Source organism: Centropristis striata, chromosome 4 (assembly GCF_030273125.1).
Source record: "Centropristis striata isolate RG_2023a ecotype Rhode Island chromosome 4, C.striata_1.0, whole genome shotgun sequence".
Taxonomy (NCBI): Eukaryota; Metazoa; Chordata; class Actinopteri; order Perciformes; family Serranidae; genus Centropristis; species Centropristis striata.
The window spans coordinates 6345986-6366744 of record NC_081520.1 but is presented as its reverse complement, the minus strand read 5'-3'; the positions used below and the strand labels follow the sequence as shown (position 1 = coordinate 6366744).

General features: G+C 36.7%; 1 protein-coding gene across 5 annotated transcripts in view; it reads left to right on the top strand.

The window, feature by feature from the left end:
• pxylp1 (2-phosphoxylose phosphatase 1) overlaps positions 1–18103 on the top strand; it is a 39318-nt gene extending 21215 nt beyond the window's left edge. For 3 of the 5 annotated variants that reach the window (XM_059330832.1, XM_059330833.1, XM_059330831.1), the window contains 3 exons: positions 1052–1178; positions 12175–12314; positions 15896–18103. In XM_059330832.1, coding sequence (XP_059186815.1) covers positions 1052–1178; positions 12175–12314; positions 15896–16920 — 1292 coding nt within the window. In that variant the 3' untranslated portion in view covers positions 16921–18103. The remainder of the gene's footprint in view (positions 1–1051; positions 1179–12174; positions 12315–15895) is intronic. The other 2 variants (XM_059330834.1, XM_059330835.1) reach the window with 1 other exon arrangement.
• Positions 18104–20759: the final 2656 nt, after the last annotated feature.

The following is a 20759-nucleotide window of genomic DNA, read 5'->3' as shown; positions in this document are numbered from 1 at the left end:
GTCTCTTAGAGTTAGATTAGAAGCTATTGAGAATCAATCAGGAACAAGTATTTTTTTTTTCTTCAGGTGGTGTTATTCTCCCTGTGACATGATTGTTTTCAAAGTGTCCTAGTTTCTCCTATTTAATTTACTATTAAACACACACACACACACACACTGGCAGCCCATAGTCCATTCTTTGCACTCACACACAATGAGCAAAACGGTTTAATGTTTCTCGTGCTTCTGCTCTGGCATGGCTGCAATATTTCATAAATCAGCATTTTCTCTTGTACGCTGTAACGTACATTTGCTTGCCAACCCTTGATCGATCTTCTGATTTTTCACTTTTCCTTCACCTTTCAGGTTTTTAAAGCGAACTTATTGGCAAATAATTTTGAGCCTTTATTTGTTCACCTAATGAAGTCTAAGTCCAGTATTTTTTAATGCCTTTTAGCTCTGTTTTGGTCTCCACCTACTCCTGAGAAAAATGTTTTTCCCTTTAGCTGCTAAATTCTCTATTATTTTCACAGCATTGGCACTAGCTGTTTCGTGCTGGGCAGGTAGTGTAGAGAGGTTTAAAACACAATAAACTGCCTGCTGAGTCTCAAAGTGACACTGATTTAAGTCATAAGAATCAACACAGTAACTTGGTAGAATCCAAAACCAAAAGAATGGGCTGAAAGACATTAAAAAGCTCTGTCGAACTGAGAGAAACTGCACAAGTCTCTCTAGGTTCATCACTCTGAGCGACACCTTTCACATTACACAGATATTCGATCATTTGTAAAAATTTTAGCAACTTGAATTTCTCAACTTAATATGCATTGAACAGTGATTTCTACCATTCTTTATAAGTTATTACCTGTTATATCCCTAATGGTTGTAGTTGCATTCATTCCTGTCTGTCTCACACAAATCTCCATTTTTAACCAACAAAGAGTATCTTAATAATTGAATAATCAAGTCTAATAACAAGACTGAAACCGTTTTTTTTTGAGAAATGGTAAAACTATTAGTAACATAATGTCACTGTAAAGATGTGGATGCTAATGAGAGTCTCCTCTGACAGGTCACAGTCCTGCTGACTACAAGCTGCTGTCTGTCCAGGTGATGATTCGGCACGGTGACCGATACCCACTCTACTACATCCCCAAGACCAAACGGCCCGCCATCGACTGCACCCTGTCCATCAACAGGTACAAACAGAAATTACAATCAAACTACATGTAGCATCGTCCCTGCATTTATGCTGTGTCCTTCCAACTGGGTGGACATAAAACACGTTTAAAGGAATATTTTTTGTCCGATTTTTCGGCTATGAAAACCGGATTGTTTGGAGAGCGTTACAAAGTGTCAGACAATGACACTTTGATGATGATGACATGACATATTAACCCTTTGATGCACAACATATAAACACCTTCTAATGCACAACATGGGTCAAAAAGACCTGCATTCATTAGGGCCACGGGGCAATCGCACCGAGCACTGGTCACACACACACACACACACACACACACACACACATATACACATGCTCACACATGCACATAAGCGCACACAATCCTCCAGATACACTTGCTTTACACACACACACACACACACACATACACACACACACGCATAAACACGCACACACTCCTCCAGATACACATGCTTCACACACACACACACACACATACACACACACACACACACATGCACACATGCTCACACATGCACATAAGCGCGCACACTCCTCCAGATACACATGCTTCACACACACACACACACACACACACACACACACACACACACACACACACACACACACTTTAACTTTATGTGATTTTAGTTTAGTTTAGAAATCTCTGAAGAATCTCATCATAGTGTATACACACTGGCAGTAGCCCCGTGGCCCTTTGAGAATTTCCCCAGAGGAAATTTTCTAGTTTCCCATGTTATTTCATGCTGGCCGTGTGTTTGAATATCTTTTTTGTTGTTGTTATTACAACAGATCATTATATGCATTTCCCTTTCATACTTTATGAAGAAAAATAGTTTTTGTAATATTACATCAAGTTTAGGTCAAAATGACCTTGTGCATTAGAAGCATGGTGTTAAAAAAAGGGGTTTTATTCAAAAAGTAAGAAATGAAAACACAAAATTAGGATGTATGATGATCAAAAACAAGTTAATTGAGGAAAACCTGGAATACTGAATGATGCAATTCATTTATTGCAAAGATATAGAATATAAAAACTTACGTCAGGTCACTTTAGACACATGTTGTGCATCGAAGGGTTAAAAAAAACTCCACCTACCTGGCATAAAGAGACTTGAAAACCAAGAAAATGCGGCCAAATACTTTTTTGCTACTAACTGTTTGGATGGAAATAAACCACAAGGAATGAAAGGGAGGGGGTAAACAAACAAACATGTGGCATTGTTACCTTTAATTGCATTATATTGCAAGGTTTTCATGGTGTTTATCCCCATTGTGCTTCAATTAAGTAACACACTATGAGGACGGCAGAGAAAGAATAAAAACGAAGAGCTTAATAAGGGGCATTCCTCCACTTTCCATTTGTTTCTGGAGCCTTAAGATAAAGGCTTTATTCCCACAGTTTCAATTAATCCAGGTCAGAGTAAAGGGCAGAAAATGCCACAGGGACTTAAGCTGACTTCCCCAGCAGAGCCCCAGCTAGCTCTTTGTAATGCCTAACAAGGACAAGGGAAGTGGGAGAGTGAGACACCAATTACTACAACAGCTTTCCATATCCTCCTACAAAAAACTGCTGGCTTGTTAGTCAGAAAATGAGCTCAGAGTGTTAAATAGAAGGCGGTTGTAGGTTATTTATATGACAATTCTGATTGGCTTAGGATAAAGCTGTAATAATTTTGTTTTAAATTGGAAATATCAGGATCTGTATCCGCATTAGATTCAAGAAATCAACAATTCCCTTGGCTTCCCACTGCATTTTCTCTTGTACGCTGTAATGTACATTTGCTTGCCAACCCTTGATCGGTCTTCTGATTTTTCACTTTTCCTTCACCTTTCAGGTTTTTAAAGCTAACTTATTGGCAAATAATTTTGAGCCTTTATTTGTTCACCTAATGAAGTCTAAGTCCAGTATTTTTTAATGCCTTTTAGCTCTGTTTTGGTCTCCACCAACTCCTGAGAAAAATGTTTTTCCCTTTAGCTGCTAAATTCTCTATTATTGTCACAGCATTGGCACTAGCTGTTTGGTGCTGGGCAGGTAGTGTAGAGAGGTTTAAAACACAATAAACTGCCTGCCTTTGTAATGCCTAACAAGGACAAGGGAAGTGGGAGAGTGAGACACCAATTACTACAACAGCTTTCCATATCCTCCTACAAAAACTGCTGGCTTGTTAGTCAGAAAATTAGCTCAGAGTGTTAAATTCTGATTGGCTTAGGATAAAGCCGTAATCATTTTGCTTTAAATTGGAAATATCAGGATCTGTATCCGCATTAGATTCAAGAAATCAACAATTCCCTCGGCTTCCCACTGTTATTGCATGTGTCAGTTGTGGTTGCGGGTGGCTTTGCTTTACTACATCTGCTGTTCTGCGCTGTGGTGCAGATGGATACACGCACATAAATGCAAACACATTTACATGGGAGGTCTTATCCCGCTTGATTTGAGCAACGGGCTCACTGAGCAGCTCTGCTAGGCAGAACTGTCACCACTGCGGAAACTCCCCACAGAAAATACACACGCTCAAATTAATATCGTTATCTCCTTTAATTCATTTTGCTTCAGTGTCTCGCGTGTATCCTTCTCCCTCTTTCCTTTACTGTTGGCACTCTGGCTCTACTCACATTGCTGCTCTTTCTAGAGGGCTAGATGAGAGCTCCTGATAGGAAGTTATTAAAAGCCAGCATGCCTCTATACTTGAGCTTCAGAGGAAGTCTGCATTCAGCACTTTAACACCCACTTTCTGTGTGTATACATTAACTTCTATTTATGCAAACTCCTCATTTGGATACACAAATCTATAAAAACAAACTGATATTTTTTTTTTTTTTAAACTTAAATTTTATTTCAATTTTTGCAGCATATACAAACATATATATACAAATTCACATTTAGTCTGCTGTTTTTCATTTGTGATCTGCTTAATACAGCATTAAAGCATATACATCAGGTCAAGTATGTATAAATGATATGGTTAAACCAAAGTAACACAAACAAACAATAAGTAATTAAATAATAAACTGTGTAAATGAAAATATATCAAATTAAATTAAGTGAAATAAAGTAAAATGAAATAAAGGTAACATGAAATTATTGCATTAGTATGGTCATGGCAGGTCTCCATCTGTTAACAAATATATCTTTTTGAAGCCTCAAGGAGTAAGTTATTTGTTCCATGTGATAAATTTCCCAGACCTACTCAATCCACATATTGTATGTTGGGGGGTCTGGTTTTAACCATTTAACAGTAATACATTTAAGAGCTGAAATCAGTAATATTTGTAAAAGATATTTTTTCCCCCTTCCAGTTATGTCAAACTGCTATTTTTGAATAGAAAATATTTATTTGGGTCACATGTTTCTGATGTGTGCACACATATCCTCCTGGATGATTTATTTAGACCATATGATTAGTAAATTCCCAGTGACCAATCCCCTGTTTTTGGACTCTGTACCTGAGTTCAGATTTAGCCAATGACTTAGTTTTGCACAGAGCTTTCAGCCACATCAGCTTACACATCTGGATGGAGCGGGCAGGCTGTAATCTCCAGAGCTGGCAGGGTGACACACAGTTGCATTTCAGATTGAGAGGTTGCAGATGATCTGCTCTGCACATCTAATTATCAAATATTTTTTCAATACCCTTGATCTTTGAACTCAAGCTGATGTAGGCCACCAAGCACACAAGCCTCTTACAATGGATGTCCGGTTTCATTTGGAAATGGAATTGACTTCTTCCTACATCTACTAAAAAAAGGACTTATGTTCCCCTGAGCTAAGACCTCCTCCCTTTGCTCAGGGAGCTGCTCTGTGGCCAACAGATGTGTCCTCTGGCTGTAACACTGCTCCCAAATGTGAATACATCACAGTATCTGAGTGTGAAGTTGGGTGGTGCAGCAAAAGGGATTTTCACCCAATAGTAAAATTATTAAGAAAGAAGGTAACACTTTAGATTAGGGAACACATCCAGTACAGGCCAAAAGTTTGGACACACCTTCTCATTCAATGTGTTTCCTTTATTTTCATGACTATTGACATTGTAGATTCATCAAAACTATTAATGAACACATGTGGAATTATGTACTTAACAAAAAAGTGTGAAATAACTGAGAACATGTCTTATATTCTAGTAAGCAAAGGGTGGCTACTTTGAGGAATCTAAAATACAAGACATGTTTTCAGTTATTTCACACTTTTTTTGTTAAGTACATAATTCCATATGTGTTCATTCATAGTTTTGATGCCTTCAATAGTCATGAAAATAAAGAAAAACGCATTGAATGAGAAGGTGTGTCCAAACTTTTGGCCTGTACTGTATTCAACATTAATTAGTTGCTTATTAGCATGCAAATAAGTGACATATTGGCTCTTACCAGTGGGTCACTGGTAGACTAACATTGGTGCAAAGTGACCCACTTTGTAGAGTAATGATTGACATTACAATCTACCAATCCTCATCCAAAAGAAGCCACCAGTCACGTCAAAGGTCTGGAGAATTTTTATTTTTTAATTTTTTATTTAACCTTTATTTAACCAGGGAATATCCCATTGAGATTAAGAACCTCTTTTTCAAGGGAGCCCTGGCCAAGAGGCAACAAACACAAAATACAGTTACATATTTACATAACATACAGACCTTAAACACATCATGAGAAACAAGTGCATGTTGTGGAATTGGCCTCAATAACTCTTAGTTTGGATTTAAAAGTGCTCAAAGAAACAAATTCAGTTAATTTCCATTCTTTCTGGCGCATATTCCATGCATAAGAAGGTGGCTATTTGCCGTTTCCATGGTTTCGTTCACCGCTATGTAGAGATTTATAAAATCCATACAAAGTAAAGCATATTAAGATCATAACTCATATACAACAATGTCCTTACTTACTACTAATAAGCAATAATTCTGAGGTTATTGAGGGAAAACTCTGTTAATGGCTTACTGGTTGTCAAAGTCAAAGTCAAGTGCTTCACATAAACGTGCAAAAAGTGCAATAAAATACAGAATTGACAAAGGTAAAAAGAAACAAACAAAAAACAAAACAACAAAATTAAATTTAAAATAAATTAAAAGAAGATGGGATAATTTTAAAAGCACCGTGGGATTACTAGGGGACACTATTCCCTAGCACTTGCCGGAGGAAAAGTCTTTAATTGTATATTGGTTGTATATTAAGGCCATGCAGAATAAGACATTAATAACTACTTAATAATGACTAATTAAGAGCCAATATGATACTTATTTGCATGCTAATAAGCAACTAATTAATGTTGAATATGTGTTCCCTGATCTGCGTTAGCAGAAAGAAATGTACAATTCAAAATCTAAAAACATATGAACATGTTGTGCTTGCTGTCACATACTAGTTAAAACATTTGTATGAGTCATGAGTGAACCAAGGTTATAATAGTTTGGGATTTTTCATTAGTTTTAGTTTTAATTTCGTTGTCAATTTTTGTTTTCAAATTCAGTTAGTTTTAATTCGTTTTTAGAGTGAGTTTGCTAGTTTTGATTAGTTTTATTTTTTGGAAAATGCTTAGTTTTAGTTTAGTTTTTATTAGTTTTAGTTTTTTGTAAAGGGGTATTTTTTGGGTGCCAGATTCAAGAAGGTCACAATAAATGTTCCTTTATTTCCTTTGTCTGATCCATCTCAGCCCCAATAAGTTTATTAAGTCATAAAACCAAATAGATTAAATAGATTTCATATCAACCAAAAAGGTTTACGTATGAAAAAAGTTGACAAAGATGAAAACTAAGGACATTTTCACTGTAATTTTAGTTAGTTTTAGTTAGTTTTGTAACCACAAAATACAGTTTCAGTTAGTTATCGTTTTTTTAAAAACTCTCATTTTTATTTTTATTTCAGTTAACGAAAATGTTTCTTCAATTCTAGTTTTCGTTATTTTGTTAGTTTTCGTTAACTATAATAACCTTGGAGTGGAGTTGGGTGGATTTCTGGTTTTGCTGGTTGCTCCAGTGTACAAGCTGTAGAGACAGTAAAACTGGTTAAACTGGAGCATTCACTAGCCATTTGGCAAACATTTTGTTCCCTGTTCGTTCACCATGTTTCCATTCAAATGTAGCTTCAATTTTCATTTTTTTTTTCAAAGAAACTGCAAATGATTGCACATTTCCATCCACTGCCATGATCTGCATATTGCACTCAAACAGAAGCTGGCTTACCAAGAAAAACCCTTGGTGGCACTTATTCTGCACTGGCATTATTCCATTATTGCAGATGAGGAGGCATAACAAAAAGATGCAATTATAAAAGCACCAGTCAAACAGTACAAAACCACGTAGAAAACGAGATGGAAATGTTGCTTTTCTGTTTGTAACCTTCCTCAAATTAATACATGAAGCAATAGTCATCTACATCTGCTTTATATTACTGAGCCACCACACAGAGGCTGAATGAGCTCAGCTGTTAAGTGTGTTTGGATTATTTGCGGTTTGAATGTGCTTGTTTTGCAGGGAGATTGAATATTAAAAGCATATTTAATATTTCTGTGTGTGTTCTCCTAATAACGTAGGTAGTTTTGTTGTTATTTAGACCAGGGTGTAATTACAGGGATCTGAACTAGCATATGCCCAGGGCTGGATCCTTAGAGAGCTCACTTGTGTGTGTGTGTGTGTGTGTGTGTGTGTATATGTGTGTGTGTGTGTGTGTGTGTATGTGTGTGTGTGTGTGTGTGTTGGCACCAGCTTGCCGACCCACTGTCTCCGTCTGCGGTTAACTGAGCTCTCTTCAGCAGGGAACATCTCCTCTGTCTCTTCTCTTCATCTTCCACCAACACAGTCTCTGTCTAGCTTTTGGTCCTTTCTGCATCCCGTTTATTTTCACATGTGTCTCGTCCCCCCCCCTCAAGCTTAGACCACATCATCTCATTTTCTTTTCTCTTTATTCCTCCCCCCTCATTTACACTACCTCTTTTTTTTCCCTCATCTGTCCATCCCATCCTCCCTCCTCACTAATCTCTCTCTCCCTGTCCTATCCAGTGATAATAATCCCCGCTTAATGTAATTGGGCTGTGTAATCTTTGGTTAGCAACAATCATCCTAATAGACAGTCTGGCTGGCTCTTTGTCCAACACTCGTGTCCCCATCCGCTGACGTCTAGTCTCCCACTGTAGCCAATTAAATCTAGATTGGCCCAAACTCCCCTCAGCAAACCGATCTGCTGATGACAGAGCAGAATGGAGCGCTGCTTGGCACAATACCCCACTCATTTCCCCACTCCTGTGTGCTCCGTGTGCCCTCATGGTGCATATATTACTGCGTAAGTGAATATTAAAGTGGAGAGATGTTGACAACAGCTGCTGATGCAACGTGGAAACAAAAGGAAATTGAAATGAACAAAAAAAAATAGAAATGTAGGCCAGTGTTTTCAAAAGAGATTGAGTCTTTGAAGCTTTAAAAAGGGACATTGTGTAGTAAAGGATGTAGCTATGATTGTCCGAGTAGCTGGTGGCTGTAGATGGCAGATTACTATATTCACTCTCACAATAATCACATGCATGATTTAAGGGTAATGACAGGTCGGTTCTTCTGCCGTTTTCTCGAACCAGTCCACGATCACTATGGAAACTGTGTGTGTGTGTGTGTGTGTGTGTGTGTGTGTGTGTGTGTGTGTGTGGTTCTTTAATCTGAGCGAGCTGAGCCGCGGCTCCCACAGATTTTTTCTATCAAACTGTAATCTTCAATCATCTCTAATCTATCACATCACCGACTGCTCTTCTAGCTGCCCTCCTGCCTGTGTGTCAGTGTGTGTGTGTCGATGCTTTGGCGTGTGTGTGTGTGTGTGTGTCGATGCTTTGGCGTGTGTGTATGTGTGTGTATATATGTGTGAGTTTGTCCCAAGGCAACAAATTCTTTCATCTTTTTATATCTCCATCTCCCATATTCCCTCCCACACATATTGAAGTGTGCTGTGGTCCAGCAGTGTTGTGTTAGAGAGACACCTGGTGGCAGATGTAGGAAGTTGTATATTCAATATACTACTATACTATACTGTTGTATTGTCCATATATTGTTGTGTTTCTATATACTGAACATAACTTAACCCATTGAAGCCTGGAAAGCGGATATGTCATTTTGTAGTATTTGTTTAAGCTCTCAAATACTTTTTGAATTTCATTTCTATCTGCTACAGAGGCTGAAAAATCTATTATTTAGTACGAGCGTTGACACTTCTGTTGAATTTCCAGAAAAACTTCAGGTTTTAGGGGCTGATTTTATAATCGCCCAGAGGTTTTACAGCCGTTTTAGGCCTCAATGGGTTAATGTCTTTGGTCCTCCTTGTGTTTATTTTCAAAATTTACTAATAAGATAATTGTTACTACACTGGTCCAACGAAATGAATGGCCACGATTCATACAGATGTCTTGAAGGTTTATTTTCTCTCTGTCTGTACTTCAGCAGACACCATGAAAACTATCCTAATAATCCTGATACCATTTCTAAATCACCTCAAGCATAATTTTATGAATTATATTATATATTATAATATCAGTGCATATCAAACAAGGTATATGTGGATTCCAACTAGATATGTCTGCGGTAAGCTAATACTGGCCAATAACATCAGCTGACAGATTGGCTGATATTGGTTTTGCTCCAGAAAAGATTATTATCATAATTTTCCCACCAATTTATGAATTAAACAATTAACTTGCTGTTTTAGTTTTACCAGTGTTAGTGTGAACTACTGTTGTTCATTTACTGTTCACTGTTCTTATAGAGCTGCAAGTAACAACACAGAAACATTGATAACACACAAGAAAAAAACATATATAGCTTGTAATGAGACAAAAGCCACATTTGAGAAGCTAAAGTCAGCAAAGCTTTGGCAGGTTTGCCTAATAAACTGTTTAAACTATTCATCAATTGAAATTTATATCAATAAATATTCTGACAATTGTGCCATTATGTGCAATATAAGACTTATTGGTAACGCTTTATAATAAGGTCCTTAATAACCATTAATTAACAAGTAATAAGGCATTGTTCTAGCTTTAGATCCGGTAGTTGCAAAAAGCATAGTTAACTTATAGTTAACTTATAATAGATGAGCAATAAAGTATATTTTAATATCAATAAACAAACAAAATAAGATTAATAAAGGCATGCCAAAGACAATGGGTGGGTCATGGGTGTTTGTAATGCCATTATTAACACTTATATAAGTTTATAAACACACAATAATGTTAATAAGCATCTTGTAAGGACTTACAAGGGCCGTATTACTTGTTAATTAATGGTTATTACAAGGACCTTAATATAAAGCGTTACAGACTTATTTAATTACACTTCTGTTCTTTACACTTACACTTTCTGCTGCAACACTTCTGTGCATTATACATTATTCTATTTTTGCAGTTTTATATTTTTATATTCATACTATATTTATCTTGCCAATGTATCAAAATGTAATTCAAATGTGCATTGACTTTGTATAACTTGAATGACAATAAAGTCTGTCTAAGTCTAAGTTCCTGTGAGATGTCAAAATGTCTGTGCTGAAAAAGGCCTATTTTTAACATCAACATTTTGGGCGCTCCATAAAAAAAGATTGTTTACGCAACCACATTTTTTCAAACTTTCTGTTTCTGTTATGGGCTGTTATGTAACAGATATGATCTGCTGTAGAGTGATTTCAGTTTTTCTTGCCTTTTTCAATCAAAAGAACATTTTCCACACTGTATTTGTGCCTCACTCCATCCTACTGCCAAGCGGTCAGACGCACATATTTTTAAACCTACAGGGACAATGAGACAGCTGCTCTAACTGTTTGTCCGAGGCCAACAGTTAAAGCTGTGCTTTCAACAGGAAACTCCCCAGTGTCTGTGTGGAACCATGTGACTGGATCTTCTGTGAAATGTATATAACAATCCCATATAACTGTATGTGATAAAGTGGGTTATTCTGTTTATACCATGACATACAATACAACTATTTCATATAGTGTCTCCCAATGTTATAATAGTTTTTTTTCATTAGTTTTAGTTTTGTTTTCAAATTAGTTAGTTTTAATTAGTTTTTAGAGTGTGTTTGCTAGTTTTAATTGTTTTTTTTTATTTTTTGGAAAATGCTTAGTTTTGGTTTAGTTTTTATTATTATTATTATTTTTTTTTATTGGGGTATTTGTTGGGTGCGAGATTCAATAAGGTCACAATAAATGTTGCCTTTATTTCCTTTGTCTGATCCATCTCAGCCCCAATAAGTTTATTAAGTCATGAAATCAGATAGATGAAATTCATATTCAAAATTCATATTCGAAATTCAACCAAAAAGGTTTACGTATGAAAAAGTTAACAAAGATGAAATACAAAGGACATTTTCACTATAATTGTAGTTAGTTTTAGTTCAGTTTTGTAACCACAAAATACAGTTTGTTATTTATCGTTTTTTTTTTTTTTAAACTCTCTCACACACAGAAATATTAAATATGCTTTTAATATTCAATCTCCCTGCAAAACAAGCACATTCAAACCACAAATAATCCAAACACACTTAACAGCTGAGCTCATTCAGCCTCAGTGTGGTGGCTCAGTAATATAAAGCAGATGTAGATGACTATCGCTTCAATCTCTCTTTTTATTTCTATTTCAGTTAATGAAAATCGTTTTTTTCAATTCTAGTTTCGCTATTTTTTTATTTTTATTTTTTTAGATTCTTTTTTTTGTGATCAACAGTTTTATTGACAACATAGATTCTCACAACAAGGTTATACATAATAGTGCATACATCTTAAACAAATCTATCCCTCCCTCCCTGGCAGTTTTCGCTATTTCGTTAGTTTTCGTTAACTATAACCTTGGTATCTCCATGTTTGTCTGCCTTAGATGAGATGTTGTAGTGATGTTGTTGGAGTGAACAGCCTTCTAGCTATGACTATAATTGCGGTAGACTCTAGCCGTGTGGTTATGTGGAAATAATGCACACCCATGGATCCGGTCTGTTCCTTACTGTTTTTCCATCCCTCACCACCCTCAGGACGCCTTCCCACCCCCTGCTGAACTCCTTCATCCGTCACATGGGCCAGGGAGGTCAGGGCCACTGGGAGTCCCCACTGGGCTCTGTTCCACGTCTGCCCAACCACAGTGCCTGTGAGATGGGAGAACTCACACAGACAGGTAGGCCAGGGACCAGACCTTTTCCATTTGTCATCAACCAAAGCTGAACTCCCATAGACCATTATGACACGCTCATTTATACTTGTGCAATCAGCTACTGCTGTTTTAGAGATTTTATTGTATTCAAAATGTAAAAAAATATCATTGTATATGTAAGTAAGTAATACTTTGGCTTGTGACTAAAGAAAATATGTTGTTTATGGTATAATTAAAAAATTACTTTGTACTGAATCAGAAATTTAACTTGAGAAAAATTGAAAAAATTGCGTGTAACAGGATTACAGTAATTTGATTAGTTTATTCCAAAGTAAAATTTATAATTGGATGTAATGGTAAATATTAGGTTTTCCCAAATTAAAAAAACAAGTTGTAAAAGAGAAAAAAAATTAGTTTATGGTCTTTTTGCTTTGTCTTAAAATACAACATTTATTTACATTAAATCAAAATTTACGTTTTCAACCGAATCATAAATTTAATTTGTGAAAAACTAATAAATTTAGGTGTACAATACAGTAATTACAGTAATTTTTTAAAGTTGATCCAAAGTATCACTTTTTTCAGTGCAGTAGTGTTGGTCAATTCTAACTATTCTTCTATCAGTTAATGTTTTATTTTAGGCATTAGAGGCTTTTGTCTCTTTTATGTTTTATTAAATGTTTTATGTTTTATTAAAGGATCCCCATTAGCTTATGCCATGGCAGTTCGCTAGTCTTCCTGGGGTCCACATTCCAACAAGTAATACTCAACAGTCCTACAACAACTTTAACAGTAAAAATACATTCCAAAATACATTAGAAAAGTGCAGCACAAAAGTACATTACAAAATGCAGCACAAATTAAAAGACAGTTTGCAGAATCAAACCATTAAATTATAGCCATTTGGATTAAATGTTAAGGAATAATTGGTCAAGTGCATTTGATCAGAAAACAAATAAAACACACACAAAAAAACCCAGTACAGCTTTAACCATTATCATTGATTGTAATGCTGGACATCATGAAACCAGGTAAACACCGCTTCTATAAAAGGGAGCTTCCTTTCAACCAAAATAAAACAAAAAAAATTAAAATAAACCCCAAAAAATATAATAAACCTAACACCTAACATTAACCACTGACAAAGTACATCTTTTATTTCTTTTTGAAGGATATTTTGCTTTTTTCTTGACGGATATCAAGTGGGAATTCATTCCATATTTTACTCGCTCTATAAATCACTGTTCTTTTCAGAGAATTAGTTCTAGGATGAGCTTGTACAATATCACCCTTGTCTGCCTTCCTGGTGTTATGTTTATGCAAAGTATTACAAAAAACTATTTTATCTCTCATGAACTCAGGTCTGTGTGTTCTCAATGTGTTGCTCAGAAATGTCACCGTGGATGAGGCCAGCCTCTTTTCAACACTGAGCCATGATAGGCTAGATTGCATTTAATTTATTGGTAACACTTTACAATAACCAACTAAATAATGTTTATAGATGGTTTATAAACCAATTATTAACCATTTACAAAGTGCTATACATATTTAATCTTTATATGTTTTCATCCAATTTCTTATAAAGGTATATGAATCATTTCAAAATCATTAACATACTTAATATGGTGTTAAAATGTTAAAATGAGAGCAACTAAAACTATTAATAAACTATTAATTATAATTTAATTGTTTGTTAATGGTATAGTAACTATAAACTTACATTAATATACCATCTATTTGTCATTTATAAACTCTTTAGTTAGTTAAACATTAATAAATGATGTATTTACCATTCTAAATGGCCTATATACGGTTTATAAATGATGATTAAACATTAATAAACTATCTGTTTACCATTTATAAATTATGGTTATTGTAAAGTGTTACCAATTTATTTACTTTACATGCTTTGTGAAGACGGCAAGACTATGATGAACAACACTGAAAAGTCCATGCTGTGATTCGGTATCAAAAACATTTGACATTTTGGACAACAGTTACATTTTTTGGCTACTGGATGGCGAGCACTTCTGTCAGACGCCCCCTTGTGGTTAATATAGGTGAGAAAGCCATCCATCCTCTGAATGCGCTACTTCTCTAGTTTGTGGTTGTAAAATTTCTTGAGGCTGTGATTATCCTAAAGGTCACATCAAAACATTTTTTACACTGAGGTCCACTTTCTAAAATAGGGACTAACATCATCACACATGGATAAAATTGGGCTCATTGAATTTACAAGAGTCTCAGCTTTACAGTGATAGATTTATGCATTCCAAGACAGTCTAGTGACCCCAGTATGTAGAAATAGTTGAACACACTTTTAGAATAGGCAAAAATAATACATTTATATTGCATTGGATTAACAAAATAATAATAATAATAATAATAATAATAATAATAATAATAATAATAATGATAAACTTTATTTATAGAGCACTTTTCAAAACAAAACGTTACAAAGTGCTGAACAGCAAATAAAACAAGCATACAAGACAGAAACAAGCACACACAAAAGATTTGTATACCCTTCCCCACCAGTGCAAATTAGATAGGACAGTAAAGACATGATAAAATTAGGCGATGTGGTAAAATTAATAAAAGGCTTTTTCAAATAGATATGTTTTAAGAAGAGATTTAAAAGATGCCCGGTCACCTTTCGTGGCACGTTGTGACTCGTTGCTACCTATAGAAGCCGTTTTCATGTAGATATCTCAAGAACAAGGGACTCCTTTCAAAAATTGGCGTGTCAGTTTTTCCGATTATGGTGCCAGTATCTTTGGCGTAACATCTGCTTGAGAGCCGCTCTCCTGCTGGTCTCAGAGGTTAACAAGCATTCATCAAGTTCAATTCATCAATCCTGGATGTCACACAGTGGCGGTTCTACACCAATTTTACTGTGGGGGCTAAGGAGGGGCCAGTGTTTAATTAGAGGGGCACATTTAAAGGCAAAGATGATATTTAAGCATTCAAAACCTTTATTTTAGCTTATTTAAAAAATCTAATTTAAGTTTATTTGGAAGATACAAATACACTGATTGAAACAATGAGACAATTATTTTTGTTTTTGTACAATAATGACATTTCTCATTTTTGTGCACAATTACTTTATTTTAAAGTGCAGTCCAGTGAGAATGATCTTTATAATATAATATATAATGTGTATATATATATATATATATATATATATATATATATATATATATATATTAATGTGTATATATATATATATATATAAAATGTGTGTATATATATATATATGTATATATATAATGTATATATATATATAATGTATATATATATGTATATATATATATATAATGTGTATATATATATGTACACACACACAAGCTTTTATTGCACAATTAAACTATTATACATTGTACACATTCTGGGTTCCTTTTGTGTACAATGACATATTGTTTGAACAAAAAATAGGTAAATAATTTTTCCATTGTTCATCGTTGTAATCATTGATCATTTTATTATTAATTTGACACAGGGGCCACAGCAGGGGCCAAGGGCTTCTTCACAGGGGCAGTGGCCCCTGCAGGCCCCTGTGTAGAACCGCCACTGATGTCACATGTCTTGTTTCCGTCCTCCTCCAGGTGTGGTGCAGCACCTGCGCAACGGGCAGCTCCTCCACCAAGCCTACAGACGTCACAATCTCCTCCCATCCAGCTGGTCGCCCCGCCAGGTGTGGGTTGAAACCACTGGGAAGAGCCGCACCCTGCAGAGCGGACTGGCCTTCCTCTACGGCTTCCTCCCGGACTTTGATTGGACCAAACTGACCGCGCGGCACCAGTGGAGCACGTTGTTCTGCAGCTCGGCCTGCGACTGCCCCGCCAGGAACAGGTACCTGGAGGAGGAGCAGCGGAGGCAGTACCGGCTCAGAGTGAGCAACACCGAACTGGAGAGGACTTACTCCGATATGGCACGGACTTTGGGTCTGCCCACCCGCCAGCTCCGAGCTGCGAACCCTATAGATTCCCTGCTGTGCCACCTGTGCCACAGCCTTTCTTTCCCATGCGTTCCCATGGGGGACGGCACCACCGGATGTCTGACCATGGCGCAGTTCGCCGTGATTCGCCGACAGCAGCTAGACGACGAGGTGGACCGGAGACGAGTGGGGCTGTACCATAAATTCGCCATCCTGGCCATGTACCCCTACCTCAACCGAACCGCCACCAAGATGGAGCGCGTCGCCAAGGACAACGAGGCCGGCAGGCAGCGCCGCGTCGGGGGCGAGGAGGTCTTTACCCTGTCGTCGGCCCACGATGTCACCGTGGCCCCGTTGCTCAGCGCCCTGGGGCTACAGGAGGCACGCTTTCCACGATTTGCAGCAAGAGTAGTCTTTGAACTGTGGAAGAGTCCCCCGGCCACGCAAGGACAAGCGAAGAAGAAAGCCGGCAAAGGCGAGAGGTCGAAGGCGAAAGACGGGGAACTGTTCATCCGCGTACTGTACAACGGAGAGGATGTGACATTTCACACCACCTTCTGTCGCGCCCACGACCGCCACGCCAGCCAGCCACTCTGTCCTCTGAAAAACTTCCTGTCTTTTGTCAGGAGAGACATGTTCAGTGTTGTCAACGCTACTTCCTACCAGGAGGCCTGCTACAGGCGCCCTGGTTGACAGATGGGAGAGGAGGGTGACTGAGCGAGGGTGCAGAGTTGGCAGATGGTTGTACTTGTCTTGTTTTTGTGGTTTTTGAAGATGGTGCACTTTTATGCTGCTCACAGTTTCCTTTTTTTTTTAAGTAGTCGTTTTTAAGTTCCTCTTCTGAGCACAAACACACAGTACTGTACACCATGTTTCTAACCTTTCTACAAACTTCTTTTTGTTGAATGCTGTATGTTTTCTGTAAGAGATGAGCAATTGAAGGGAAGTTGTGCGGCACTTAGCCACTTTATTCCTACATTCCATAATACTATGGAATTGTAAAATTCCAGTATTCCCAAATGCCTACAAGAAAGGAAAATATTGAAGCTGGAAATACTGTGCTGGATTAATCATTCCTGGAAAATATTTTGTGTATAATAAGTCTTTTCAATGAAAATTACACTTTAGGCTAGTTTGGCCACAATACTCAATATGACTCATTTGACACTTGAATTGTGATTCCTGTTAATTATGACGATTTTACTGGTGCACACTATACGCTTATTAATCAAACAGTGGTACCTGATAGGGTAAAAAAAATTAAATTGAACAGTTCTGTTCGTATCAGTTTGGGGGAAATGGTTTTCGTTCTGGTACGTTTATGGTACAGAGAGGAGGCATTACTGATTTTAATATGCTTTTCATTTATGTGTTTCTATCTGACTCTCTCCTAACTAACTAAATAAAATCATAAATAACTTTAAATAAACTAGGCTAAAATGAACCGTACAGCACATGCAAGACTAGCAAACCAAACTGGTCTGATTTTTTTAATAGAACCATTCCATCCTTTGAATCAGATCGATGCTTTGTATCACCTGATAGCCGAATCCCCATGATCATATCTGTATTGGAACTGAGAGGTCAGATTGATGCGTCCCTTTTTATGCTTATTCATTGCAGTAAGCTGTTTGTTTAATGATGGCGGTTATTTCTACTTTAGGTCTTTTTTTATTTCTTTATTTTAGTAAAATTGTCTGTGGTACATTGACATTTACGAGATTTTTCTCTTCTGACATTAATTCACAACTACAGAGCATCTGTATTTATATTCATTGGTGATATAAACGCTCCGTTCCACTTTTTGTTTTTACCTGCAGAAAAATGAAATAAAGGTTCATTCTGAGCAGACATTTTTATAAATGTATCTGAGAAATTGTTTCCTGGCTATATTTTGTTTTACATGATGTCACCTCAAAAATACATATGCATATTATATACAGTCATGGAAAAAATATTATTAGACCACCCTTTTTCTTCAATTTTTTGTTTATTTTAATGTCTACAACTAAAGGTACATTCGTTTGGGCAAATATAATTTTTTATAACAAAACAATAACCACAATCATTATCAAGAAAACCATGGAAAATGTCTAGATATCAGCTCTTAAATTAAACTCTTATGAACTATTTTTATTGTTATCATTAAATTTGTCCAAACAAATGTACCTTTAGTTGTACCAGGCATTAAAATGAACAATAAACTGAAGAAAACAATGGTGGTCTAATATAATTTTCCATGACTGTATAAAATACCAAACACTGAAGGGATAAACATTTTTCGGTAACACCTAAAAATAACCAACTAAGTGATGTTTATAGGCCAATTATTAACCATTTACAAAGTGTTATACATATTTAATCTTTAAATGTTTTAAACCAATTTCTTAAAGGTATGTGAATCATTTCAAAATCATTAACATACCTAATATGGTGTTAAAAATGTTAAAATGAGTGCAACTAAAACTATTGATAAACTATTTATTATAATGTTATTGTTTGTTAATGGTAAAGCAACTATAAACTTAAATGAATATATCATCTATTTGTCATTTATAAATGATCATTAATACATTATGTATTTACCATTCTAAATGGCCTATAAACGGTTTATAAATGATGATTAAACATTAATAAACTATCTGTTTACCAATTATAAATGAGGGTTATTGTAAAGTGTTACCCATTTTCCATGTGTCTTTTATATTAATCTACCACTAGATGGCCTATAAGCTCCACAAACCTCATTGAATCCATCTGCAACTATCAGTTATGCACTTTGTCAACAGTGCTGCAGCACACAATACATTTCTATAAATGTTAAAACCTTGAGTGCCCGTTCCCCCACCACGAGACAAGTCATGTGTCATCATCATTAGAAACATAATACAACGCTGACAAGATATCAATTGTACAGCTCATTTTCAAAAGTACCTCAGTGTGCTCACGCTCTGTTTTTTTCCTCCCAGAATCCTCAGAATCAGGAGAGTATTGACTGGAAAAAAATGCAATAACAGGAGAGAGTCGACTAAATTACATTTGCAGTGTATGGATGTTATTTTTATCCTGGCAGGAGACGGCTATTTTCTAGTGAATAAATGTACAAAATTGATGCTGTAGACAGATTATAAATGTCATCTGTTGAGCTAAGAGAATTCATTTTGTTACGATATGAAGACATAAGGAGACGGATGAGGAAATTTGGGGGGGATTTTAGTCTTTTAACTGTTTGAAAATACCCCTAATATGTTGTTAGTTTAAGTTCAGCTAAGTATAACCTTTAAATGATGCTGGACAACAACAAAACTTCAAGCAACATATTATAAAATCGTGTAATTTTGCACAAATCGCCCCGTAGAGTCTTAATTTCCATGTATTAATAGCATGCTGGTTTTTTAAATTGTGAGATTTGTATGAATTTAAGGAGGATATAACAAAGATTTTCTTCCATTACTAAAAGTGGAATGTACATTTTTTAAATTGTGAGATTTGTATGAATTTAAAGAGGATATAACAAAGATTTTCTTCCATTACTAAAAGTGTAATGTACATTTTTTAAATTATGAGATTTGTATGACTTTAAGGAGGATATAACAAAGATTTTCTTCCAATACTAAAAGTGTAATGTACATTTTATGGATACTTATTGTTTGACACTAAAATCATGTGTCAAGCATGAAAATATTTGAACTCCAAGACCACATTAAAAACCACATTCCCCTCTATTGCTGAGTCACACCCTAAACTTCAGCTCACATCTCAATCCTAAAGTTGAAGCAAAGCGCATAAATCAATGCAAATTTATTCCCAAACTTTCCCCGGTCACATCCAAACCTTCTCCCGGGCCATTTCCCATGTTATGCCATGACGTCAGGGTTGTTAATGATAGGAGCTAACCTTCCCCGGCCGACTCCATTCCTCCCCCTCTTGTCCTGCCCTCTCCCACCAACGCCTCGCGCTGCAGGCCCTGACACCCCTCTGCCACCCACGCCTCTGATGTCATCCCGCCACACCGAGGTGGAGCAGCAATTTCCTCCCGCCGCAACTCGCTCAATCTTTGATGTTGTTACGCTGCCTCCGGCTTTGGCTTATACACCGGTGTCTCACAGTGTATGTGTGTGTATGTGAGGAGAAGGGTAAAGACAGATCAAGGTGAATATACTGGGTGTGTGTGTGCTATCACTTGGCTCACCGTGTATGTCAGTTTGTTTGTCTGGCTGCAGAACAACGCCCACTTGACCCAGTCCGGCTCCAAAATCCTGCATATAGAGTTCAAAACACACCCAGGTTGTCTAGCTTCAGCAGCAACACGGTTGCATGTGTGTTACTTGGAGAGATGATGGGAAGACAGATGAGTGACAGCTCAGACAGTAGGAGAGGAACATTGTGGTCGATGCTGAGAAGAAGACAAGATGGAAGAGAGGGAGAGGTTGCGGTTACGGTTCGACATTAACTTCATGGAGTCATCCCCGGACTCTCGTCTCTCCAAAACCACAGTTACAGCCGCAGGTTGGAGGAATTAAAGACAAGAG